Consider the following 27,568-nt stretch of genomic DNA (forward strand, 5'->3'; position numbering starts at 1 on the left):
AAAAGAAATTCAAAATTCTGCCCCAGAAAAGTAGACACCTCACCACAGTAGATGCTGTTGCCATTTACTGAAGCAGTGCAACAAACCAAAACTCTTAGGAACCCTTAGGAAAAAAGAAAGAGCCTGTGCTACAACCCCTGCCAATAGTGAGCCCTATCTGTGAGAAACTGTTGGATAAGTTCTCCTCCCCTAGGAGAAATTTGGCAAAATTGCCCCCCACCCCCAAATTTCTCTGCCCACAAATAGGCTGGAGAATTTTGAAAGGCCATTTGTGCACAGCTCTAGTAAAAACTGAGAAATTGCAGAGGATGCTGCAAGATGTGGAAATGTGGCTAAGTGAAAGCAAATGGCAGAGTACATTTCCATATGGATGGCATCTTGCTAATTTGTTTAGAAATCCATGTGCTTACTTCTTGACATCTATTGTCACTTATGAGAGTTGTGCCATCTCACTCTTACTACCTGTCATCTTGCTAATCCCTTCAATTTCTGAAACTAGCTTACTACATGCATAGGGGTGTCGTTAGGAGAGGCCCATCTGGGCACGAGCCCCAGATCTTTTTTTTTGAGCTGTGCCCTGGATCTTTTGAGCTGTCCTAATTGCCATTTTTTTTACATTTTCCCATTGACTTGGATTAGAAAACAGAAATGGCCATATCTTTTTTAGTGTGTATGATAAATTCATGGAATTTGGAGAACTGGTAGCCCCCATGGGGCTTATTGAACCTGCCCAATTTCAGGAGGTTAGGTCCAGTGGCTTTTGTGCTAGTCACAAGTAAATTTTGCTATTTTCAAGAAAATCGGCAAAGTGAAGTGCTATATTTTTTTATGCTTCCACATAAGTTTATGGAATGTGGGGAGCTGGCAGCCCCTATGGAGCTTGACTGAACCTGCCAAATTTCAGACAGTTAGGTCCAGTGGCTTTTGTGCAAGCTATGTAGAAAGTTTCTGTTTTTCAAAGACTAAAACAAAAAGTAAAATCTGTCAAGCCATACAGGGGATTAGAGATCCTAATCAGAAGGTGTTTAAGGTGACCATTAGGGGGTCACTATCTGTAATCTCTGGTGTAGGGTTTTTTTGAGGTGCAAAAAACCCTCTCTCCCCCTACTTTTCTGCTCTTCCATGCCCACTGTTGGGAGCTTGCTTGCAATGAAATTTTGAAGAGGGAGAAGAAAGGGAAGAAAGTGCTCCATGTGAAATACTGGTACCACACCACATCTGATTTTACTACCCCAAATTGGAACCTTTGGTTTCTGCAGAAGTTTAGTAGCTTCAGTAGAGCAAAGGATCCAGTCGGCCTCCACAAACGTCTTTCTCCCCCTCCACTTTAATTTCTCCTAAATAGCTGTAGGACTCAAGTAATCCCAAAGGAAGGGTTAGGACTATGTGGCGTCATGATTGAAGAACTGTTGAGGATTTTAAATAGGTTCTACAGTTTTAGAAAAGCTAGAAAAAGCCCTCAACCACCTAGAATCATAGAATAGTAGGGTTGGAAGGGGCCTACAAGGCCATCGAGTCCAACCCCCTGCTCAATGCAGGAATCCAAGTCAGAGCATCCCTGAGAGATGGCTGTCCAGCTTCATCTTGAATGCCTCCAGTGTGGGAGAGCCCACTACCTCCCTAGGTAATTGGTTCCATTGTCGTATTGCTCTAACAGTCAGGAAGTTTTTCCTGATGTTCAGCCGGAATCTGGCTTCCTGTCACTTGAGCCCATGATTCCGTGTCCTGCACTCTGGGATGATCGAGAAGAGATCCTGGCCTTCCTCTCTGTGACAACCTTTCAAGTACTTGAAGAGCGCTATCATATCTCCCCTCAGTCTTCTCTTCTCAAGGCTAAACATGCCCAGTTCTTTCAGTCTCTCCTCATAGGGCTTTGTTTCCAATCCCCTGATCATCTTTGTTGCCCTCCTCTGAACCCTCTCCAGTTTGTCTGCATCCTTCTTAAAGTATGGTTCCCAGAACTGGACACAGTACTCCAGATGAGGCCTAACCAGTGCTGAGTAGAGGGGAACTAGTACTTCCTGGGATTTGGAAGCTATGCTTCTATGAATGCAGCCCCAAATAGCATTTGCCTTTTTTGCAGCCACATCACATTGTTGGCTCATATTCAGCTTGTGATCGACAACAATTCCAAGATCCTTCTTGCTTGTAGCGTTGTTGAGCCACGTATCCCCCAACCTGACCTCATAAAGTTAATTTAAGTACATGTAATCCTTACAAACCCTCCACAGCCTCCCAAATTCCTCTGAAGTACTACCTCTCTGAAAGGAGGCACTTGTCTCTTTTTTCTCTACCCCCCGCCCCAACCCATTTCCAATCACCATTCTTCTTTTCACACACACATGGCAGGACTATGCACACCACTGGAAATTAGCTGCAGGTTTTTCCTTTGTTTTTTGGTAGATCTTATTTAATAAGATATGTCCATACACTTTCATACCCTTTTCCAAAAGAAGATTTTTTTTTCAGATGCAACATTTTACAAGGAAAATTTTTCAGAAAGGTTTGTAGGAAACTTGTGAACTAGACTTCTATTCACATATTTTGGGCCTGTAAATCATAAGTAGCACTGTCCCTCACTGTCCCTGGGGTTAGTTTCCTCAGTTATTAGGGTGCTTCGTTCCTCTCACCAGCTGTCCCTTCCTCCTGCCTATGCAAAAGAAACTTTGGGACTGGTAGTTCTTTAAAAAGAATGTCAGATATTATTAATAATAACAACAGCTTCCTATGTTACTGTGAACAGAAAGCTTTAAGAAAAATAGGCGTTTGGGCTTTGTTTTTTAAGTGGAGGGGAGATAAATACTGCTCATTTATATAATCCTATGTATGCCTACTCAGAAGCCCCTTTGTGTTTAATGAGGCTTCCCCTAAAGAGAAGTGTGCATGGGATTCCAGCACAAGTTACTTTTGTCAGGAGAATTGCAGCTTGATGTTCTGCATGTTCTGAATCGGGGTATGAGTTGAAGTGGGGGGGGGGTCAGTGCACACTTCTTACGTATGTATTATGTAATTTATAGGAAATTAGTGAACAAACACACAACTGTAAGTGGGTCAGGTTATACTAATATGATACTGTAACAATATGGAAACACACAAAATCATGTAGTGATGTTGGTAATCTATTTAGAATAGGGTTGTTGTTAGAACATTATAATTATACATATGAATACAATTGTACATATACTGGTAGATAACAGAAGCATCTGTATCACAGGTATATACAAATTATTATTATTATTATTATTATTATTATTATTATACAAATTATAATTATCACAGTTTCTGCAACTGTGGCCCTTTTTTTGTACTTGTATGTAATCTATACACACATGCAAGCACACCACAGGCAAACACCACACACACACACACACACTAGAGGTACATTTAGACTTGGATATATTATATCTATCTATCTATCTATCCATCCATCCATCCATCCATCCATCCATCCATCCATCGATAGAGAGATAGATATGCAAATTTTTGTTATGGGCTTGTGTCCCATTTCTTTTAAGAACCTAGCAATGCCCCTGTACATGTGCTATGCCAGTCTCTGAACTTCTTGTATTACTGTTGCTGTCAGTCTCAGCCAGCTTGTATTTCCCCCACTCTTTGCCTTTTATATGCTTTATCGGTTCCCACCACTCACATGAGTAATTAAAATGCCACTTTTATGGCTGTGTTCCCAGAGTATCATATAAGCTTTATTCAGGCATTCAATTTTAGAATCATGTGGAAGAAGCCAGGGACATGCGCTGTGGCCCTGCCCCTTTCTCATTGATGGGGAAGGTCTGTAGTGGAAGGGTAAGCATGTTTAGCTGAGCATGCTTGCAGTGTTCCACGTGACAGGGAACTCAGGGTTCCCAATCCTGTGGAGCAATGTAAGCACATTCAGCCAAATGTGCTTAAATTTTCACTTCAGACCTTACCCATCAACGGGGTGGGGTGGGGGGGACAGAGCGCAATTTCCCACTTCTGTGGTTTAATTTGGAAAATGTTGCTATAGTGTCCAATGCAGTCATGTTTTTAGATTGCAGACTGCTATGTTCTTCTTCCTCTTAATAGATATTGGAATAGATGTTGGAGGCCTGTCAGCAGATGCTATTGTCCGTGTGTGTGTGTGTGTGTGTGTGTGTATATAAACTTAGTGAGTATAAACCATGGACTTTGCACCTTATTCTCTTAGGGCGCAATCCTGTGGGTTGTGCCTTTACCAGTTGAAAGCCTCCAAACTCAGAGGTTTCCATGTCTCTCATGCTCTCCTGGGCTCCCCATCCTCTAACTGATGGGTTTTTTGCTAGATGGGCTGTTTTGCCTGTCTAGTGACCATGCTTCAGAGCGGGAGGGAAGGAGGCTGAAAGAGGCTCAGGATAGCTCACATCCTGGTCTCTCTGGTCTCCTCCCCTCCCTGCCAACTGGAACACTTCCTTCTCTGAGGTTGATCTTCCAATCTTGGAGACCGATCTTCCAACCTCGGAGGCCAGCCAGTTGGTTCTTTCGATCCTGGCTGTGAGGGGGCTGATCTCAGACTCCCCCTTCTGAGGTCGGAGCTCTGTCTTTGACCTTGGGTGGGGAAATCCCCACTATCCTATGGAAATCCCCACTATCTCTCAGACAATGTTTGGGAACCATAGGATTGTTCCCTCCACTATTTTACTATGCTGCCCATAGTTAAATTTTGCAAGCAAGGAGTGTTTGGGTCCATGATGTATTATCAGCTTGAGTGTAAGCAGATTTTTTTTAGCAAACATTTTTAAAGAATTGCAACTCTGAGCCAGAGACAGGTTTTTGTCAAAAACTACACCAGGAGATGTATGTGTTTAAACTTGGATCTGCCCCAGTCACTGACGAAGAGAGAGATCCAATGTAAAGGAAAAAGGGGTACATAACTGGGGAATGTGAAATCCTCCTTCCTACTTTATTTATTTATTATTAAATTTATTAAACACCCATCTGGCTGGTCACCCAGCCACTCTGGGTGATGTACAACATACAATAAAAACAGTTTAAAACAATAAAATTCTACAATAAAAACATTTTCTAAAATACCCTAACCCACCCCAAATGCCTGCCTGAACAGCCACGTTTTTAATGCATGACAGAAGCTCATTAAAGAGGGGGCATGACGGAGTTCCCTAGGGAGGGAGTTCCACAGACTGGGGGCCACCACAGAAAAGGCCCTCTCCCTCGTCCCCACCAGTCTAGCTGTCCTGGCTGATGGGACAGAGAGAAGGCCATCTGAGGCTGATCTTGTTAAGCGGCCTGTCTGGTGCTGCTGGAGGCGCTCCTTAAGATAGGCTGGGCCGGAACCATATAGGGTTTTAAAGGTCAAAACCAACACCTTGAATTTGGCCCGGAAAACAACTGGTAACCAGTGCAACTCCTTCAGCACTGGAGTAATGTGATCTCGCCGGTGGCTGCCTTTAATCAGGCGAGCCGCCGCGTTCTGTACCAGCTGCAGTTTCCGAACCGTCTTCAAGGGTAACCCCACGTAGAGCGCATTACAGTAGTCTAAACGAGAGGAGACCAGGGCGTGTCTCTGGGAGCAGATGGTCGGGAGCAGATGGTCGGGAAGGAAGGGGCGCAGCCGCCATATCAAATGGAGTTGATACAGCCCTGTCCGGCTCACAGCTGACACCTGAGCCTCCATGGACAGCTGGGAGTCCAAAATGACCCCCAGGCTGCAGACCTGGTCTTTCAAGGGTAGCCTTACCCCATTCAACACCAGGTCAACATCCCCCAGCCTCCTCTTGTCTCCCACCAAAAGTACCTTGGTCTTGTCAGGGTTCAGCTTCAGCCTATTCCTCCCCATCCAGCCACTCACCGTCTCCAGACATTTGGACAGGGATTCTACGGCCAACCTTGGTGAAGATTTAAACAAGAGGTAGAGCTGCGTGTCATCTGCATATTGATGACACTGCACCCCAAACCTCCTGATGATAGCCCCCAGCAGCTTCACATAGATGTTAAATAGCATCGGGGAGAGGATGGAACCCTGTGGCACCCCACAAGTAAGTGGCCACGGGTCCGAAACCTCCTCTCCCAGTGCTACCCTCTGGTACCTGCCGGAGAGGAAGGACCGGAACCACCGCAATACGGTGTTCCCAATGCCCAACCCCTCCAGGCGGTCCAGGAGGTAGGGGTGGACGAAAGTCACTTACCTGTCCTCGAAGCTTCTTCGCGGTGGGGGGGAGGTGCTTCGCTATTCCCCCCGCGAAGTTCAGGCCGGGGGGGGAGGCTTCCCGCCTCGCCCGGCCGAAATTCAGGCCGGGGAGGAGGCTTCCCGCCTCGCCTGGCCGCGAACTCAAAAGTTTTTTTAAAAAAACAAAAACGCCCCCGTGATAGGCTACGTGACGCTTAACGTAGCCTATCACGGCTAGATCTGCAAAGTCAGCCGTGATAGGCTACGTTAATCGTCACGTAGCCTATCACGGGTGACTTTAAAAAAAAAAAAGCACGTACGCAAATGGCGGCCCCCATAGGGAGCCGCCATTCGCGTTCCTTATTTGGTCGTTGTAGTCTACGTAAATCTTTACGTAGACTACGGCGAAAATAAGGGCAACGCAAATAGCGTTACCCTTATTTTCGCTGTAGTCTACGTAAAGATTTACGTAGACTACAGCGACCAAATAAGGAACGGGAATGGCGGCTCCCTATGGGGGCCGCCATTATCCGTACGCGCTTTTTTTTTCTTTTTTTTTTAAAGTCACCCGTGATACGCTACGTGACGATTTACGTAGTCTATCACGGCTGACAAATCTAGCCGTGATAGGCTACATTAATCGTCACGTAGCCTATCACGGGGGCGTTTTTTTTTTCTTTCTTTCATTGCAATGGCGGCGGCGGCAGGCTTCCCGCTCTTGCCCAGGACGAACACCTGCCGAACCGCCGGCCGGACCCACCACCGGGAGGGACATTCGGCAAAGGTAAGTCCCGTCCCGGGGGGGTGCGGGGTGCGGGGGGGGGGTGCGGAGAATTTCTCCCCGAAACTTGTTTGGGGGGCCGAACACATTGGCGCTCGGCCCCCTGAAGTTTCGGGGAGAAATTCTCCGCCATCCCTACCAGGAGGATACCGTGGTCAATGGTATCGAAAGCCGCTGAGAGGTTGAGGAGAACAAGGGAGGAGCATTCACCCCTATCCAGAGCCCTCCTCATATCATCTACCAAGGCGACCAAGGCCGTTTCTGTCCCATGCCCAGGCCTGAAGCCCGACTGAAATGGGTCTAGATAATCAGTTTCTTCCAAGTGTGCCTTCAACTGCACCGCCACCACCCGCTCAATCACCTTGCCCCAAAATGGCAGATTTGAGACTGGGCGAAAGTTGTTCAAAACTTGAGGATCCAAAGAGGGCTTCTTTAAGAGTGGTCTTATCACTGCCTCCTTGAGGGCTGATGGCATCACTCCCTCCTCAAGGGAGGCGTTCACCACCGCCTTGATCCCCTCACCCAGTCTCTCTCTGCAGCTCATAATGAGCCAAGATGGGCAAGGATCAAGTAAGCAGGTGGTCGGCCGTACAGATGGAAGCACCTTGTCCACTTCATCAGGAGGAAGAAGCTGGAACCGATCCCACAAAACTGGTTTGCCACAGGCCGCCTCTTGCTCACTAACTGTATCCACAGCGTGCAGAGTAACACACCTAATCTGATCAATTTTATCTGCAAAGTGCCTTGCCAAGGCCTCACAGGAGGCCTTAGAATGCTCCAGTGGTTCCGGAGCCACAGGACCGACCAGGCTCCGGACCACGTGGAACAGCCTCCTGGGACAGCACTCTGCAGACGCGACGGAGGCAGCATAATATTCCTTTTTTGCTGCCTTCACCGCCACGTGATAGGCTGAAGATACAGCTCTAGCCCGTGTCTGATCGTCTTTGGAGCGAGACTTCCGCCACCGGTGCTCTAGCCGTCTCACCTCCTGTTTCAGAGCTCGTAACCGCGGATTGAACCATGGTGCAGTCCGAGCCCTGTTCAGGGGGAGAGGGCGTTTCGGAGCCACCTGATCTAATGCCCCAGTGATTGCGGCATTCCAGCCACCTACCAGGGTCTCGACCGAGTGGCCGTTGGCATGCCCCAGAGAATCCCCATGCGCGTTCAGGAATCCATTTGGATCCATAAGACGCCTGGGGCGGACCATTTTAATTGGTCCTCCACCCCTGTGGAGGGGTTGTGGAACCGAGAAGTCCAACGTCACCAGATAGTGATCTGACCATGACAAAGGGGTGGTGGATATACCCCTGACTTCCAGATCACTCCCCACTTCTCCAGAAACAAACACAAGGTCTAGTGCATGACCTGCTACATGGGTGGGCCCAGTTAGAATATGATGCAGCTCCCAGGAGGCCATGGTCTCCATGAAGTCCCGAGGTGCTCCTGTGAGGATGGCCTCCGAATGTACGTTGAAGTCCCCCAACACCAGTAAGTTAGGGGACTGTACATGCACATCAGAGACCACCTCAAGCACCTCGGCCAGGGAGTCAGTCGTGCAGCGGGGTGGACGGTACACGAGCAGAATCCCCAGACTGCCCTTCAGGCCCAACCTCCAGTACATGCACTCAGCAACCTTGGTCTCCCGGAGAGGGGGTCTGGTGAAGACCAAGGACTCTTTGTAGATAACAGCCACTCCCCCTCCCCGATCCCCAGCCCTCGGCTGCTGTGCATACGAAAATCCAGCTGGACACATGGCTGCAAGGGTTGGAGCAGCAGCCTCGGCCAGCCAGGTCTCCGTAATACATGCCAGGTCTGCACCCTCATCCAGGATCATGTCATGATGAGGGAGGTTTTCTGGGTAACAGACCTGGCATTGCAGAGCAGCAAATGAAGGCCAGAAGATGGGGTCACATCTCCCGCAGTCATCCTTTGGCTCTGGACAGGCCCGGAGCAGGGGACAGATACTACACATCTCTCCCTTGTTCCCCTTACCTGGCATGGCCTGCCCCTAGCGCTCCGCCAGCGCCTGCCGCCCAGCCTCGGTATCTTCTGGCCCCCAACACTCCCCCCACTGCCTCCATCAGGTGGATACATGCCCCCTCGCTCCCGCCTATCAGGCAGGCTACCCACCCCTAAAACCACAACAAAATCCCCCAGGAAAAGGAAAACACACACACACACACACACACCAATTAAAAATCCCCTTAAAAATAATGCCAGGCTGGAGTCCACAGGGAAGGCCAGGTGGTGGTGGTGGTGGTGGTGGTGGCAGCAGGAGCAGCGGCAGCAGCCGCTGCCGGCCCAGCAGCAGCAGGCGCGCCTCTTCCCCGGTGATGGTGATGGCCTCTCCTGCAGGCCCTGGCTCTCCCAGGCCACCTCAGCCAGCCAGCTTATGTAGCCCCTCCAGGGAGGGCAGGTGGAGCAGCACAGCTGGCTCGGTACCTGGGGGCCTGGTCCTGCAGGGACTGGCGGTCTGCCAGGCAGAAGTCTCCAGGGAAGGCCTGGTGGTGGTGGCAGCGGCAGTGGCGGCGGCGGCGGCAGCAGCAGCAGGCCCAGCAGCAGCAGGCCCGCCTCTTCCCCAGTGGTGGTGGTGGCCTCTCCTGCAGGCCCTGGCTCTTGCTGATTACTGCCGTGCTGACCCCAGACACTTTTCTCCTAGCTGGGCTCACTTCTTGTATTGGAGGAAAAAAGGGAAGAGTCTGTAAGGGAGGTAAGCTGGAGATGGGCCAGGCTTTAGCGTCCCTCACCTCCAGCTTTCTATGTGATTTGAACAGATAGGGATTTAAATTTGTGGATCTGCTAGGTTTGTATTATTTCAGCTTTGCTTTTCCTGTTCAGAGGTTTCCTGCTTTTGCTGGTCTATTTATGATAGAAATGGGCTTGTTTTGTTTTGGTTAACCTAATGTTTTCATTCTGATGTAAGTGTAGATCTGTCAAGAGTGCGGAATCTTCTGCCCCACCTGTTGACTTCATTAGTTTTTGTGTTGTTCTTTTTAAATATGGTGCCATCAGTCTGGATTACCATGCTTTCACTTGAGCGTGTGTGTGTGTATCTATCATCTATCTTTATTTATCTACCTTATCTATCTAATAATCACGGATAGATATGTATAAGAATATCTTTATGTCTGTAAAGATAATTAACAAAACAGATATTTCAGTCAGCTTTTATTTTTGATTATTTCATTAGCTTATACCCCATCCTAAAAGCTTCTTATTGTACATGAACAGTTAGACTATTTTGGCTGAGGCTTGACTCCCCCCACCCATTATTGGCATTCATTGTTTAACCTTGGCCTTCAACTTGCCTCTGTCTAGTGTCTATACAAGTCTTGTAACCCCTGCTGAGACTTCTGTTCCCATCTCTGCATGGGTCTTGAGTGAAGCCTTGTTGAGGACCTCAGCTGCCACTTTGATAGTAGTTTTGTCCGTTTGATTCTTGCTGTGATAGAGCAGAATGCTTAGAGGTTTCCTTTGAATTTCCTGATCTCTCTGAATATAGCTAGCTAAAACCTGACCCAGGCCAGCATTTTGTAACTGAGCATATTTGACATAAAAGCCCTTCATTATGACTTAAAAATTGACCTGTCTCCCCCAAACAAGAAATTGTTGACCTTCTAACAAAATTATGCAGTTTGTCATTGAGTCTTTCTTGCTGAAGAACTGGAAGGCAGTCAGTGCCACACCAGTTTTCAAAAGTGATCCAGGAGAGAGACAGAATATTACGTACCCATTACCCTAATGTCTGCATGAGATAAACTAGTAGGAAGCATTATTAAAACTAGAATTTATATTAAACATATGGAAGAATAAGCCTTGCTGACAAAGAGTTAGCATGGCTTCTGCAAAGAGAAGTTTTGCTTCGCCAACCTTTTAATATTATTTGACTGTGCCATCAAACCTATAGATAAGGATGATTTGGTGGCATTGTATATTTGGACTTTCTCACCAAAGGCTCCTGAGCCATGGAATAAGAGGAGGGATCACTTTATGGATTAACTTCTTAAGGAATCACAAGCAGAGAGTATTAATAAATTGACTGTTCTCACAGTTAAGTGAGGTAAGAAGTGGGGTCCCCCCAAGGTTTGTAGTTTATTTAACACTGGACCAGTGTTGATTCTTAAGGGATCTAGGGTCAGTGGTGAACAATAAAATTGTAAGTTGTTGGATCTCCAAACTGAACAGATAGGCAAAACACACACACATGGCAAATGAAGTTCATCATAAGTATAAAATGTTGCACATTGGGGCAAATAAATAAAACAGAGAAAGAAAACAAATACCAACATCGCCTATACTCTGATGATATTTGGACTGGCTGTGATTAACAAAGAAAGATCTAGGCATCATGGTAGATACTAGATGAAAATGTAAAATAAATGTGCAGCATTAGTGTAAAATCAAATTCCATGCTAAGGATTATTTGGAAAGGGAATGAAAATATTGCCTGTGCAATAATGCTTTATTATATCCTGCATTTGGAATACTGTGTACAGTTCTAGCCTCCCTATCTCCAAGAGGGTTGGAAAAGGTGCAGACAAGAGTAACCAGATGATCAAGAAGTTTGAACAATTTCCATATGAGGAAAGGCTAAAGAATTTGGGACTGTTTCTTAGAAGAAAGATTATTCAGGCTGCAATCCTATACCCACTTACCTGGGAGTAAGTCCCATTGAACTCAATGAGACTTACTTCTTACGTATAGGATTTGACTACAAGGTTTTGGTCAGGGGCACACAAGTCTATAAAATTCTCTCACAGAACACTAGAATTTGGAGTCATTCAATTAAATTGGGTGGCAGTAAATTTAGGGTTGACAAAAGAAGGTAGCAATTATTTTATAGATTTCACTGCCACTGGCTTAGATGACTTTAAAGGGGTCTTGGTGAAATTCATGGAAGTTTTGCTTAGCAATGGGTATTGGACATTATAGCTAAATGGAATATCTGTCTTCAGAGACAATGTTCCGAAACAGGAAGGGCTTTTTCCATTGTCCCTGCTATGGTTGGCCACTGTTAGAGGAAGGATGCTGGACTCCTGGTCTCATTCAGTAGGGCTGCGTATGTTCTGATAAACATCACGTGTATTAGCTTATTGCTGTATACTGCGAAGAAAACCCCTTAGATCAGGCTGTGTGAGAGAGCTCTATTGACTTTAAACAGTTCAGTTTTATGTTGAATATATTTAGATTTTAAAGATGGGAAGTGTTTGTTTTGAGTCATCGTGGTATTCAGAAATTTTTTAGTTGTTGTTGCTATCTTCCCCTCACCCACAAGACTGAGCATTTCCTCAAATGTCTTATAGCTCAATTTAAAATATCTGGGAATTTATGCATTTGGATCCAAGAAATGCCTTAAGGGAATATGCATAGTTTCTGTAACAGAACTGTTGAACCTAATTACAGATGTGTTAACGATCCAAATTAAAATGACCCTGCCCCCTTACATGGAACTGGACGATTTTCATGACTAATTGAAAGCTGTCTATTTTGTTATATGCTTGTGTACCCCCAATGAATACTGGGTAAAAACAATCCATGCATCCTGTTGTAACAATGGCAGTGACAACATTCAAATTATTAGGAAAGTGGAAGCACTGGCTCACAAAACTTTTCAATTTTGTTGTGTGACCATTTAAGTAGCTGGCAAGACCACACAAGAGCCAAATATTTATGCAGTAAAATCTTGTTCAGGATCCTGATTCTGAAGTGCATCAGGCTTTTCAACAGAATTGTCCATAGTCAGGAGAGCTCCATTGGGACATCTAGTTTTCTTTCTTTGAACAGCAGTCACTCATGCTTTTCAAACTCTGAATTTCAAACATACTGTGCCATGTGATGTAGGGGGCTGGTTTGGGGAAGGGAAAAAGTGAAGTAGCATTCTGTATATCAGTCCTATTGCCAGCACTCGCTCTGACCATACATAGCTTCAGTGAGCTTCTACTAAATGGATAGAGAACCTCTGGCCTGTAGGTGGGGATGTACGAAACACTTACCTGGCTCCGTTCTGGGGCATCCGCGGTGTGGGGGAGGTGCTCCGTCCCTCACCCCGGAATACTCCCCGGCCGGCTCTGCTCTGCGACGACTCTGCGGAGTCGCCAGCTGGGGCCAGCTGCAGCCAGAATTCCGGCCGCTGCCGGACTGCTGTGGCTGCAAATGGCGACTGCTATGCCGGCCACCATTTGTGTGGCTGCCAAGCCGTGATAGGCTACATAAATACTTACGTAGCGTCTTACGGCAAAGAGCAGGGACGCAAATGACGTAGCGGCTGCCATTTGCGGCCGCAGCAGCCCGGCAGCAGCTGGCAGACCAGCCAGAGCCGCCGCTGCATCCGCCGCCAGGTATCCTCCATCCTGGAGGGATTCCATGGGGGGGGGAGGCCGTTCCGCGCCGGATTCTTAAGAATCCGGCCTCACTGGAGTCCGTGGCAGAATTCTCTGACATCCCTACCTGTAGGCCAGATATAATTTGTGTGGGCCTGCCAGCCTCTTCCCCAGGCCCTGCCCTCTCTCCTGGTAAGGAAAAGCTCTTATCTCCAATCAGCAACTGACCAGAGCATTTCTGTTCAGCACAGTGAGAAAGGGAGGCTTTGTCACTTTGCAGCAGGGAAACATCTTTAGTTCCAGTCAGCTGCTGATTGGAGATAAGAGTTTTTCCCTGCAGGAGCTTGGCAGGGCCTGTGGAAGAAGCTGCTGAGTGATTCAGTTCTGTTTACTTCTGAATAGTCATGGGGAAGCCTTCTTCTGCTTTATTCTGAGTAGGCTTAAAATTTATAGTAAGCCCCACCTACTCTGCCTTTGGCTGTGCCCACTTTGCCCTTTGCCATTCCACTGATGGAATGCAACCATTGGGATCTTTCCCAGATTGGAATTAGCCCCTTAGGCTGAAAGAGGTTCCCTGCTCCAGCTCTACTATGTTGTAAATTACAATCTAAATTATGGTGGAAAATCATATATTTAGGGAGGCTGATTTGTCTGTGTAAGCTTGAAATAGAATTGCAAAATATAACTCTTGGAGGTGCCTAACCTGAGCAAAGAGAATGTGCATAAAAAGGAGAATTTAAAAAACAATCTGCATTAAGAGTACCCACAGTTAGAATCATTATAGTGCCCCATTTCTCTGTGCAATTGGGCATGCATAGAACACTTTAGCCACTGCTAATTATCCCAGAATAAACTATCATTATTTAGACCACTGCTTTCTGTCTGTTTACATAAATAGATTGCAATGGCTCTTTCCAGAACTGAAACAAAACTAGTTCTTTTTTAAAAAAAAGTTGTTCTAGATGGCCCTACCATCTACCCAGGGTGTGTTCCTCCCTGCCTTTTTTAAACTGGATTTCATTTTGGAAACCTGAAACCTAAGCCAATAATACCTGTTGATTATTTTGGCTACTGTATTTGCATCACAGTAACCGTTTGTCTGCATTCTGCTTAGAATCGTTATATCTTGATATTACTGGCATTTCGTAATCAGAGTATGTATGTTTTACACTTTTTTTAAGGAAATGTTTTTATTTTACTTTGTTTTATTGTAATTTTAACTTTTTGTAAGCTGCCCTGGGAACTGGTTGAAAGGCAGGGTATAAAGCAATAAATATTTTTTTTCTCTTGTGCTTTTTATTAAACTGTCAGGATAGAAAAAAACATTAAAATAAGCTAATTCTCTTGAGTGAGTGTTGAAGCCCATACAACTATTTGCTCCTCTCCGTTCCTCCTTTACATTAAAAAAAATCGGAGAGCAAAGTGTGTTAGATTTATTCAAGTACAATCTCCATGACAACAAGCTAATTAATCCCCATCAATCTGGCTTTGGTCCTCTTCACTGATCTTGTGCTCCCCAGATTCACTTCACATGTCATATCTGCTGGGCTTTGGATGAAGGTCACTTATAGGTACATTTATTCTTCATATAAAGAATCCCATATAATTCATACAACCACTCTTCTTATTTTACCATCTAGCTCACTAGTATTTCTCTTCCCTGTTTTGTGACTCATGACCACTTTTCATGCTACATTCAGCCTTAAGTGTTTGTGTTTTTCTGTCCATCGCTAACAAATGTGAGTAAAACTATTTAAGTCAAAATGATTATCTATGCAAATTACAAACATCTTACAATTATCTATTCTTCCTGATTAATCCTCTTGCCAACAATTTCTACAGTGGTTCAATTAAAAAACACACATTTAACAAACTTTAGAGAGAAAAATTATACTTTCCTCACCCTCTCACAAAAATCTCAGTTTAACATTTCTATGCTAACTTTTCAAAAATGGCTTATATTTAAATTGCTAAGTACTAAATTAAAATGCAGTACACAACATATAAATCTTAAAAAGCTAATAAAGTATACCCACCCCCTATAGCAAACCCTTAAAGCAGGGCAGCCTGCGGTCTTCGAGATGTTGTTGTACTCAGCCCCACCCTCAGTAGTTGGTGACAATGGGAGTTCTAGTCCTGCAACAACTAGAGGGCCACAGGTTCCCCAGTCCTGCCTTAAAGTTTGCTTTCTGGAACAAAAAAAGCTGTGCAGTTGGCGTGAAAAAAAAGATAAATAAACTTGCAAACCCCTAAGCCAGCCTTCCCCAACCTGGTGCTGTCCAGATGGGTTGGACTCAGATTCGCATAATTCACAGTCAGCTTGGCCACCATACCACATTTTGGGCAAGGGGGAGTTCTATAAGGTAGGCAGAGAAGCCCCTACAGAATGTCCTTACAGGTGGGTTTTAGAAGGATCCATCAGGTTTTCATACAGACCTTAAGGGTGATTCACATGGAGAGGTGTTACCTGAATGCCCACTTCAGAAATTCTAAAACATATGAAGAACATGATAAAGAATATGCTACAGACTTTAGAAGTTCCTGAAGTCTTATTTCCTGTATTGTCATGTGATGCTGGTGGGGTTCTGTTTAAATTTTGAATACAAAGAATGGCTGTGTAACAGGCCTGACATTAAATATAATTTACACATTTTCCCCATCAGAAATTGGCCATTAATCGAAAATTCAACTATAGTTTAAACTTTGTACTTGAAATGTTTATGTCCCCAACGCCAGTTCCTCTTTATGTGCTATAATGGATTTGCTTGGGAGTCATATCTTAAAGTTTGCTGGCTGGATAAGGCCCTCATTTAATGGAAGGGTAATGTCAACACCCTGTTGCCATTTTTGAATGTGCTAAAATTAGTTATAGCGTGTAGATACACTGTGTGTTTCAATTCTGAGCCTCTGAAGCAGAAGACAAGGAATGTGAACTTATGTAATGTGGGAGGAAAGATGTAGCATTTGTTTGGATCCCTGCTTGTAAAGGTCTTTCCTTTCCTTTCCTTTCCTTTCCTTTCCTTTCCTTTCCTTTCCTTTCCTTTCCTTTCCTTTCCTTTCCTTTCCTTTTCTTTTCTTTTCTTTTCTTTTCTGGAGAGGGCACTTAGGATGGAGTATTAACCTTTTATTTCCTTCTCTCTTCCTCCCTCCTGATTTCTCAAGATTGCTGTGTGCACTGTATCTTGGCCTGCTTGTTCTGTGAATTCATCACCCTCTGTAGCCTTGTCTTGGGACAAGCATCATGTGGCGTCTGCCCAGCGGAGGCATGCTGCTGCTGCTGCGGAGAAGAAATGGGAGATGACTGCAACTGCCCATGTGACATGGACTGCGGCATAATGGATGCCTGTTGTGAATCATCGGACTGTTTGGAAATCTGCATGGAATGCTGTGGGATTTGTTTCCCATCATAATTTTTTTATTTATCCTTTGTATTTTTTATCTTTTTTAAAAAGAGAGAGTTCTTGTGTGTGTTTTGTTTTTTAAACTCTCTTGAAGGACACTGTTAAATGCTCTCACAGCAGCCTAGTTATGTACACTGTTAACTTCCTTTTAAAGAATTGTTGAAGAAAATCCAGAAGAACAGATGCGTCATGGCCTAATTTTCTATACCTGTTCACTGCTTTTGTAAAGGTTCCTCTCACACAGATCCAGTGACCTGCACGAAGACGGGAGGCGTGAGGTCTTTAGAACTACCTAGGAGTGTTTTAAAGAGTTGACTACTTCATTAATGAACAAGTTCCTAAAAGAAATTGAAAGCAGCAGAGTTGGAGTAAACACATCTTGTCTCCAACAAAGTAATAATAATAATTTCTTGTGGGGCTAGTGACTCTCTCGATGGCAAATATTTGTAATAGCTTCTGTTTAAAACATACACTTTTCTTGATAGAACTGCTGTATGTCCTTTATGTTTTTGAATTGCAATGTGAAGAAATACTTTATTCTCTCATAATTTAAGTCTATCTAAATTGCATCACTAACAATCTGGTTCATGTTTTACAATATAATCCTATGTGTGTCTGTTCAAAAGTAAGCCCCAGGCAAGTCCGTTTAGGGCTGTAGCCTTAGGGCACAATCCAGTGGCCGCTAGACCATGGCTAGATGGCCATAGGATTGTCCAGTTTTTGGGAACTGACCTCAGAACCTGCGCTCCAAGGTCAGTTCCCAGAAAACCACCTCCCTGCCCCCTCCCCATTGTAGGGGGCACGGATTGTCCCTGGGCTCCAGGCTTGGAAGAACAGCATGGAGCAGGGCAAAAGGGGATGTTCCCAGGGGTGGGGAAGGGCAGGGAGTGTGGAAGTGCCGTTATGATGCTTCCTCTGCATTGCCTGGCCTCCCCCCCGATTTCGGCTGTCTAGCCACAAGTGCAGGGCAGCCAGAGCGCAGACAACAAGATCCCCTCCATACCCCACCTGCCCTGCATTGGATAGGCGGTCACCACTGAGTTTGGAGGCTGCCGCTTATTCCTATAGAATTGTTCCCTTAAAGTACTTTTTACTCCCTCCAAATGGTTCTTATACGATATGACATGGATTTTAGAGGCACTAATTGAAGACAGTCATAGGAAGAACCATACACTCACTTGGCTCCCCTCCCCATCCATTTTGTCCATAAGCAGCTACTGTTTGGTAATTTCATTCAAGCCAACAAACTCATGTTTTTAGACCAAAGGGTTTTGGACGAAAGCTTATGCCAGAATAAATTTGTTAGTTTTTAAGGTGCTGTTAACGTCTTTGTTGTTTTTGTTGCAATGGATTTAACATGGCTACCCCTCTGGAAGTTCTTGGACGTGACTAATATGTGAAAAATCAAGAGGGCGACCACTGGGTTGTCCAAAAGAAAGTGAGACTAGCTATACAGGAAGTGCTTCCCCATGCAAAGAACGAATAAGATTTAAGTGGACTTTTAAAAAGTGTTAAAATATATTGTTGAAAAAGGCTTGATACAGAAATTGAAGTTCCTGAAAGGAGAAGGCATGTCATACTCTGTTGCTTAAAGTAAAGGCTTTGTAGTGAATGTTTAGGAGAGGGCAGTTAATGTTTTTAACTGTACAAAATTATTCTCATGGCATAATCAAAATCTGCCCCAGTGTTTCAACTGACTTCAGAATGTTTCCATATGTTGGAATATAGTGGCGCTAATTTAATCTATGAGTTTTTCTTGTGATTCATTAACTCAGTTTAAGTAAACAAATGACTTATCCAGCTATTCACTGTTAGTCCAAATTTCCCAGTGTCTTTGCTCATTTTTGGACTTGGTCTGTAGACCATGTTTTCTTGATCTGAATAGAGTGGCAACAGTTCCTTTTCATTTTAAAGAATGATCCATGTGTGTGACAAAGAAAAATTCCAGAAAAATTAAGCCTGAACTTACAAACACTGATTTACCCAAGCCTACTACTGAGTTGTTACCAAAAACTTAAGATACTTATACATTCTCTGGAACTACTTGCTTGCTTCTCAGTATATCATATGTTTGATGCAGAGGGAATATCTTTCCTTCCTCTGCTGGCTGTTCCCATTCATTGCTGCTACAACTATAGGAATGAATTCTGATGTGTCATCCTCTGTACTTCAAAGAAGAAATTTCTGCAATAAAAATAGTGGGTTGAATCCAGGTATCGGCCCACAGAAAGGGCAGGTGGAAGCTCACTTTCCACCCAGTCCTCTCTCTGCCAGTCTCTAGAGCCTCCCCCTGCATCCTTATGGTTTGGGGGGGGGCTGCTGAAGAGGTCGGGGGGGGGAAGAAGGTGAAAATCATGGAAAATTGAGTGGAGGTACTGTTCTTCTCCACTCACAAAGTGCCTCCACCTGATTTTTTGTTATTTCCCCCCTTCCCCTTCAGCCCCCCGAACCACAGTCCACTCCTTTCAGGAAGGCCCCCTGAGATTGGGGGAACATTTTCAGGAAGGCTCTGCGGGCTTCTGACCACACCCTTCTACAGGTAGGTATCTGGATCCAGCCCAGTGATTTTACACTGGTATGATTTCATGAGTATTTTAGTAACAGAGTTTTATAGAAAAGCTAACTTGAGGATCAAGCCCACTTAGTTACAACTCCTGAAAGTGTGAAGCATACCTGGAAATAGAGGAAATATGTAGATTGAGTGGCAGTGCCTTTGGGTTTTTTTTTCAAAGCACAGTACCATTAGGGACGTGGTGGTACAATGGTGGGCAAGAGAGACTTGTATTACATTGGCAAGGATTTCCTGTTGCAGAATTGGCAGATGTGCATGATCTTTGGAGAATGGTGTGAGGGACATACACTGCCCTGAGCAACTATGCCTTCAGTGATTTATATGACTCACGAGGCTATATTAGGTTGCCACATTCTTTGACATGGATGTTTAGCATTATCAAACCAAACCAAACAAAATGTTCGTGTGCATTTGGCAAAACGAAAAACAATTTTCTTGGTCTTCTGTTCTTAGTGCAACTGTGCTGCAAACATTATTGTATGGTGTTCCATTTTTCCAGACTATATCAAGCTTTGATTAATCCAGGAATATTTAAGAAGAGTTCAGTATCACTATTGAAAAATGAATTACTGTACTGTTGTGGCTAGTAATACATTATATCTGTTTCGATTATATTCTCATCATCTTTGGATAGTGTATTTGTAACTTCTCCTTCTAGAGCACTTCATAAATTGAACTTGCATTACAATGTTAAATTCAAATAAGAAAATTCTGGACAATATAGTTAGTTCTCCTTCCTAGAAGGTGATGTCAACATTAAAACAAATGCAAGAAGAGTGTTTCTACTTTTTGTTGCATTTGTTGTGAAACTTTCTAACTACTCCAATACCCAAAGTGGAAGTTTTGTCTAGCCTCAGATGTATAAAGCCTTCAAATTATTTGGGAGTTATAATCAGATTATTAACCATTTTTATTCCAAGAATGAAATGTTGACTGTGCGATTTGTTTGACATGCTAAACATATCCTGCTTCTATGTGTCATAGAAATATTAGCAGTTTGTGATATTTATCTCTGCAGGAGAGCACGTTAGTGAATAGTTTAAGAAACTTCTCTATGTATAATTTCTTTCCAACGCTTTCTAGAGCCAACCTAATGGAATCCATATAGGATTAAAAGTTGCGCACTGCCAAAGTGCAGTTGAAGTAACATTTTACTAGTTGTCTAATCTGTCCGTTTAAGTGTAGACCAGAGGTCTTCAGTTAAAACAGAATTGTGAAGTCTTTCCCATTTTTAAAAGAAGTTTGTTACTTCCTCTATGAACTTTCTATTAACTGGATCAACTGATATAAAACACTATTTTGAAATAAAGAATTTTATTTTGAATCATTGCCTAGTACTTTTTATTACAGTTTTGTGTTTAAATACCAGAAGTATCCTGATGGTTGTAGAAAGAGACAGACAGTGCTTTCAGTTAGGCTTCCTGTTACACCCATTACTGACTACCCTGTTTGTTCACTTTGGAAGTCTCGGATGTTATGAGTGGAATAATTGACCCCCCTGCATAACATACTAAACTTTAAGTTACTGAAGAAATAACTTTTGATCACAGTAATTTCATTCTAATTAGCTGTAATATGAGCATTAAATGACAAATTTAATTCCTTTTGTAATTCTTTTAAGTGGGATAGCACCTAAAATTGCATGACTGCATTTGATATATTTACTTAAGTGTTTTTTCCAGGTTACTAAAACTTCATGCATCAGCTTGAATATATAGTACCATAAATAATTTTATGTACCTTTACTTTCCCCTATATTGGAAGAAAGAAAGATAAGCAACACTGAAGTTAACTGGAGTTTGTTATACATTCATTCCCAGCTAGAATAACGAAGGGGTCGGTAGTGTTTCCTTCCTTCCACGCTGGCTTGCATTTAGGAACAGAAGTAATTTATTTCCTTTTCTCATGGTTACATTATTCCATCTGTTTTTGAAAAGTCTATGATACATCCATACCCCTGGTTTTTGTGTCCAAGAGTAGTGATGTAATTTCTCAGAAACATTTACCATGCAATAGGGTAATTTGCATTGGAAAATTTTCAGTTTGCATCAGAAAATGTTCTGATGCCCAGGAGCTGGGGTAGGCAATGTCTGGCCCTCCAGATATTCTGGCCTACAATTCCCATCAGCCCTCCAGCACAGGAAGTGATGAGGAATGATAGGATCTGTATGCCAAACTGTATGGAGGGCTGCAAAATACCCACCCCTGCCCTAGACAGTGATCTAATTTAGTTCAGTGATCTAGATATTTATTTTACTTGTATTTAGTAAACAATTTTTTGTCTGAACATGCTGTAAGTATTTGACCTGAAATGTTTGAGGAAAAAAGTTAAAGCACAATTACAGAACAATCATATGGCTCCTAGACAGTCCCTGGGGCACCATAGGATGGTAGAAATCTGCTCCATGCCCATAGACAGAGGTACAAGCACAGAGTTGTGGATCTCCCCATCCCATCCCCTCCCAGCTGCTGTGTATATCTGTGGGGCAGCTCCTGAGGAAGAGGAAAGGGGGTGTTGTGGCAGGAGGGGGAAGGAGCCATGGATCTGCAAGACCCAGAAGCCTCTCTGTCCCTCGCTTCCACCCACTGGAAGGTAAGGATGCTAGATGGGCCAAGAAGCTTAAAACCACAAAATTGGAGTAGCAGGAGCCTCTATCTTCCTCCCACCCTGCTTGGCTCTTGCTGGCAGGGCTTTGCATAGATAGAGGGCTCCAAACTCTTAACGTGGTTTAAATGTTAAGTTGAAATTTTTATTGGAACACCGATTGACCTGAAAAATTGACATTTTTCCACAGACAAATGTCTGTCTTAGAGACATAGTTGTCTGGGAATATCCCACAATACTCAGGTACTTGCGTTCTTGAAGTGGCACGTCAACATAGTCTCTTCCTTTATGCTTTCATCTTTGGTTTAGCAGAGCAGTTTCGATAGAAAGATAGATAGTGTTGTAGAGAAAAACACGCTCAGCTAATTGCCAAAAAGTGCTTGGGGATGAGGAATAATAAGCCCCACACCATGTTTCGGTTCCCTGTGAAAAACAGTAGGCATTATCCCTGCTCCTTGGTGCAGCCATGGTAAATTTTATATAAGCCAGGATTAGTACAAAGGAGTAAGTTGAGAGTGAAAAAGTAGGGATATTGGTGGAAGCAACCCATAGCGCCCAAGCACTGAAAGTGCTATTTCTTAGTAAGTTGCTATAGAAAAGTGAAAACTAGTTGCTTCCCCCTTGATACAACCATAAATAGTTTGCACAAAACCTTGGGGTTGTATTGTGGGCCACACATTCTCTAGCTGCTTTGCCCTGGGAACAGCAGATAGGTGATAAGGGTTGGGATTGAAGTTGCACCACTCTGATATATTGAGATCTCTTTTTGTTTTTCTTCAAACTAGCCAGAAGTTCGAATCTGCTTCAGATTGCACGCACTCTTAAGGTGCGTCCACGAAGCACATGAGTTCGGGTTTTCTGTGTATACGTTTAATTAGTGAACATTCAATCACACATAACCATTCTATTGTCAAACTGTAAATGTTCTAAAAGAGAAACTTAACAAGCCTAGTAATATATTGTGCAAGGAGGACCTATGCTTCAAACCCAGAAGGAGCTATTGCTTCCAGGAGTTTCAAGTGTGGCATTTGAAGGAAGATCAGTGCTTTCTTTCAGTCTGCTATGGACTGCTGAAGTATACATGTTCTCACACACGCATGCACTGGGGATACAGAACTGCTTGCTTAGCTAAAACTGAACCTATATATTTTCTATCTGGAGAAGGTGAAGGTGCAATGTACCTGGGCTAGTTTTCTCCTCTTTCCCAAATATTCCCAGTGGGAAAAGCCTGCAGTCTGCTTTTGGAGGGAAATGATGGTGATTTGACCAAGATGAGGCAGGGCTGTGGGCATGTGGCAATGAAGGGATTGGGGATATTGAAATGGTGGTGGCAAAGCCATAGAAAGATAAAAGTTTGCAGCTTTTGATTCCCTTGGCAGAAGGTTTCATTTTGTTTAATTTATGTAAGCAAACATAATTTCCTTGGAGTGAACTGCAAAATAAGCCTAAATCATGCTAGTGCATGTGCACAAACAAGCAGTGGAATGGTTGCAAGTTTGAACACCTAGTTTAATTCTGCAACCTTTGATGTATGCACTACAGTTTCAAAATATTGTGGCTTGCTCTCATTCATTAGTTACTTCTGCATCTGCTTATGATAATACTGAAGTCTACGTACTGGCCAGGATCCAGATGGCAAGTCTGTAGGTGAGCAAGTGCTTGGGCTTGCCCGGTGGGATTCTTGTTTTACTTCTTTCAATGTTAGAACCCAATGGCCTATTACAAACTGCTTTTAAAACAGCTCTTAAGTTTCGGGAGATGTTTGCCATGAGGAAAGGAGGACTCCTGTTTGAGAAACACAAGACCAAAACCTCCTTATGCAATTGGTTCCACATGTCTGGTGCTTTGGATCACTACACAAGATGTAGTGATGGCCACCAATTTGGATGGCTTTAAAAGGGGGTTAGACAAATTCCTGGGGGAGAAGACTATCAATGGCTACTATTCCTGATGGCTGTGTTCTACCTCCAGTACCAGAGGTGGTATGCCTATGCACACCAGTTCCTGGGGAACATAGGCAGGAAGGTGCTGTTGCACTTATGTCCTGCTTGTGGGTTCCTGGACAACAGCTGGTTGGCCACTGTGTGAATAGAATGCTGGACTTGATGGACCCTTGGTCTGATCCAGCATGGCTCTTCTTATGTTCTTACATTCTAAGCCCAGCTAATGAAATGTTTTCTGTTTGATTACTACAATGGTGTAATTTTCATTTTGCAACTTCCATTTTAGGTTTATTCTCTTTTTTCCCAACAGGAAAAAAACTAAGGCTGCAACATGCCAATGGTGGGGAACCTTTGAAGGTCTGTGGGTCAGATGATACCAGTGGGCAGAGACCCACCCGTGCTAGTGGGGTGGGGTCCCTGACATCATCAGTGACTCAGTTGGGGAGCCAGTTTCACACCGCTTGAGCTTTCCCTGGCTAAGGAAAGTCTGCATGGAGCGAAGCCCACTAAGTTGTTGGCTTCAGTCCTCCTTTGCGTTCTCCTGCTATGTACACTTACCTGAAAGTAAGTCCATTAAATTCAGTGGGACTTGTCTGAGTAGGTACGTATAGGATTGCCCTGTAACGTTCCTACGCAGCACAATCCTATGCATGTTTACTTGGAATTAAGTAGTAAATGTCTTTTGGATTGCAGCCTTAGGTTTCTCAGGGTGCCGCAGTTTGCAGGTACATCTCTGGGTACATTAAAATTAGATAAAATTGCTTGAATATAGTGAAGGCATCTATACTTTCAAATTTCATAAATATACCGAACAGTACAATTTTATCTGACAATTTATTTATAATACCCATTATGTCCTTAGGTTAGGTAAGAAAGTAAATACTGCATATATTTTATTCTGTCACCCCAACATTTCTATTTTCTTTCCAAAGGTCGGGGGGAGAACCATTCCCTACTGCCATGTCTTCAAAATTTCCAGAAATATTATATCCTCAAGTTCCTTTTTTAAAAACAACAACTCTAGAGATAAGACTATAGTTGTGTGTTGATAGATTCCTGTTTATTTTTAATAAGTTATTTCTAGGTCCTGCATAAAGCTAGGCTTTCATCTATATAGAACTAAACAAAACAGTCACCATTTCTACACCATCCAAAGATTAAAGACAATGTTTACTCAAAGCCCTCAAAGTGTAATGTGAAATCAGTTTTAAATAATTGTTTATGGGGTCACACAATGCTTTGTGCTTCGTCGTATTGGCTTTCAAACCTTTTTGCTAGCCTTATCATAGTTGCTCTGCCCAGAATGAAGTCCTTTTTAGCGTTTGAAAGTGCATAGCATAGGCTTCATGCTATATTTACTAGGAAATCATTCATTACTTATTAAACCTGTATTTAAAAATAATTTTGAGGTCAACCATGCACATTCCATTTGCCATCCAGAGCTGCATACATTTACATTATAAGCACCCCCTATTGCTTTCCTTGGCTTATTTTCTTACTGTGTTATGTATTACTTACTGGCTTATCTTTCAGAGCTGAACGTGGCTTGTACAGGACTGGTGCAGGCCAGTGGTGTTGCAGGCCTAGTAGCAACTGCTAATGAAGTGCCCACAACCCTTTTATTTTTCCTTATGTAAGGAATATTAATTTATTCCCAACAGCTAGTTGGGTTGGTTTTGATTTTTATGCTTCAAAGTCCCACTGAGACAGTTCCCTAAAACCCTGCCCAGTGAGAATAAAGATGGACTTGGCATTTGAGATAGTGACCTAGTTCTAATGACATGACAGCCCACCATGGGTTAATTTGTCCATGGGGATGTCATATTGTGCCAGGTGCCAGTGGGCACCCAGCTTGCTGTGGCTTGTCATGTCCAGCAAACCCAGGGAGCAGGGGTTGTTTGAGGGATAGACAACTCTCAGATAACCCATGGCATGTTTTAGAGGAATGTCTAACCCTCAAATAACCCCTGTTGCCTGTGTTCACATGACACAAGAAACCACAGCAAACTGGGTGCCTGTGGGTGCTGTGCAAAAAGGGCGCAAACAAGTGCCCAGCATGCCGCGATAGCCTGCATGAGTAAATAAAGCCATGGGGGAATGTTGTGATGTTCAAACAGGCTCCTAGTCTTTTGACTGAAAGAGCACAGTTCCACAGAAAGCTTAGTTAAAAGGAGCTGGCTTTATTCAAAATAGAAAAGAGAATTCACCCATTCACTCACATAAGTACAGAAAGGAAAAGAAGTTAGTCTTACCATTTTTTCTTCAAATAGCATGTTGCAGTATCTGTCAACAGAAGTGCTGCACTGACTTAGGGCTCAGAGCAGGCATGACCTCAGAGCAGGTGCCAGGATCAGAGGCAGGATCCAGAAGGTTGGGCATGCTTCTTTTTTTATGTTTTAGGGCTTTTGCTAGACCTTACCCCATATACCCCAAATAGTAACAATAGGATTTAAGCTCCCTTATTGGCTGTTAGGTTTCCTGAAGACCCCCCTCCCCATGGCCAAAGCTCTGCACCACATTTGTCAATACTTTACCTAATTCTCTTACCCTTATCCTGTTGATACCCCCTGAAATTTATCATGCCTTTGTGCTTTCTTGTTCTCCAGATTCCACTTCTCCCCCATGTCATCTGTGATCCTTTTAGACTATTCTTCTTATGACATGCTAATGCCTAATTTACATTCCAATGTTAAGTTTTCTTCATCTGGGAGAAAATGTTTCTGCTCTGCGAAACGTTTATGGCCGATGCTTAGTAAAGGCCTTTAGCTCAATGTTAGCCAGAGTCGCTTTGCTTCAAAGCAGTACCTTACAGCTGCTGTTACCTAACATTTCATTTTCAGTACATTGATCTCCTCTCCTCATCTGGAGTACTGTGTCCAGTTCTGGGCACCACACTTTAAGAAGGATGCAGACAAACTGGAGAGGGTTCAGAGGAAGGCAACAAAGATGATCGGGGACTGGAAACAAAACCCTATGAGGAGAGACTGAAAGAACTGGGCGTTTTTAGCCTTTAGAAGAGAAAACTGAGGGGAGATATGATAGCGCAGTGAATTAAATTAGCATTTTTCCTCTTGAACCATCGTGGCTTTTTAAATGTATATTTATAATGCAGTATTTTGAACCTTTTAACATTAAAATGTTATATTTATACAGCTAAAACTGTGTCATGTGTTAGAAGTAGTCAAAAATCATGCCATATGAAAAGCATTGTTTGCCAGTCATTGGTACTATATTCCAAGGCACTAGTTAGAATGTGAATTATCTAGTTTTTCTCATTATATTTGAGTAGTGAAATGATGCATCTAGTCTTTCTCACTACATTTTAGAAAATATATAACTTACAATGCTGTTTGTACAAGGCAAGGAACATGGGAGTGGACATCTAGGCTTATTGGAGAAGGAATGGAGACAAGTTGAGCAGACCCACTTCCCATGACAGAAGAACCAGTGTGGACATAGAAATGACACCAATATGGTAAGACTGGGAAGGTGCCTGGGGGGTCTATCTTGGTTAAGATGGGAGATAGCAGAGCACTCACAAGGCTGGAGTGGTTCTTGGAGTGTGTTGCTGCCTAGAGTTGTGAAGGTAGGCTATGCCCAACAGAGCTGTAGGTGGCTTGACAGGTGACCACACATGCCTCTTCTTACACCCATCAGGTATGGCTCACACCTGACATTAGTGGCATTAGGGGGATGTAACAGCTGGCTATCCATGTTTTATTTCCAGTCCAAAGACCATAACAATACCAACAATTCAAGTAACAAAAACCCAAGCCAAAATTAAAGTATATGTATCCTGTTAAT

General features: G+C 43.6%; 1 protein-coding gene across 2 annotated transcripts in view; it reads left to right on the plus strand.

The window, feature by feature from the left end:
- MDFIC (MyoD family inhibitor domain containing) overlaps positions 1–27,117 on the plus strand; it is a 76,738-nt gene extending 49,621 nt beyond the window's left edge. For both annotated transcript variants that reach the window (XM_084810792.1, XM_084810793.1), the window contains one exon: positions 16,406–27,117. In XM_084810792.1, the coding sequence (XP_084666918.1) occupies positions 16,406–16,653 (248 nt within the window). In that variant the 3' untranslated portion in view covers positions 16,654–27,117. The remainder of the gene's footprint in view (positions 1–16,405) is intronic.
- The last annotated feature ends 451 nt before the right edge of the window (positions 27,118–27,568 follow it).

The sequence above is a fragment of the Heloderma suspectum genome, chromosome 7, assembly GCF_057233095.1.
Source record: "Heloderma suspectum isolate Gila_16-S chromosome 7, 16-S_ref, whole genome shotgun sequence".
Classification (NCBI taxonomy): Eukaryota; Metazoa; Chordata; class Lepidosauria; order Squamata; family Helodermatidae; genus Heloderma; species Heloderma suspectum.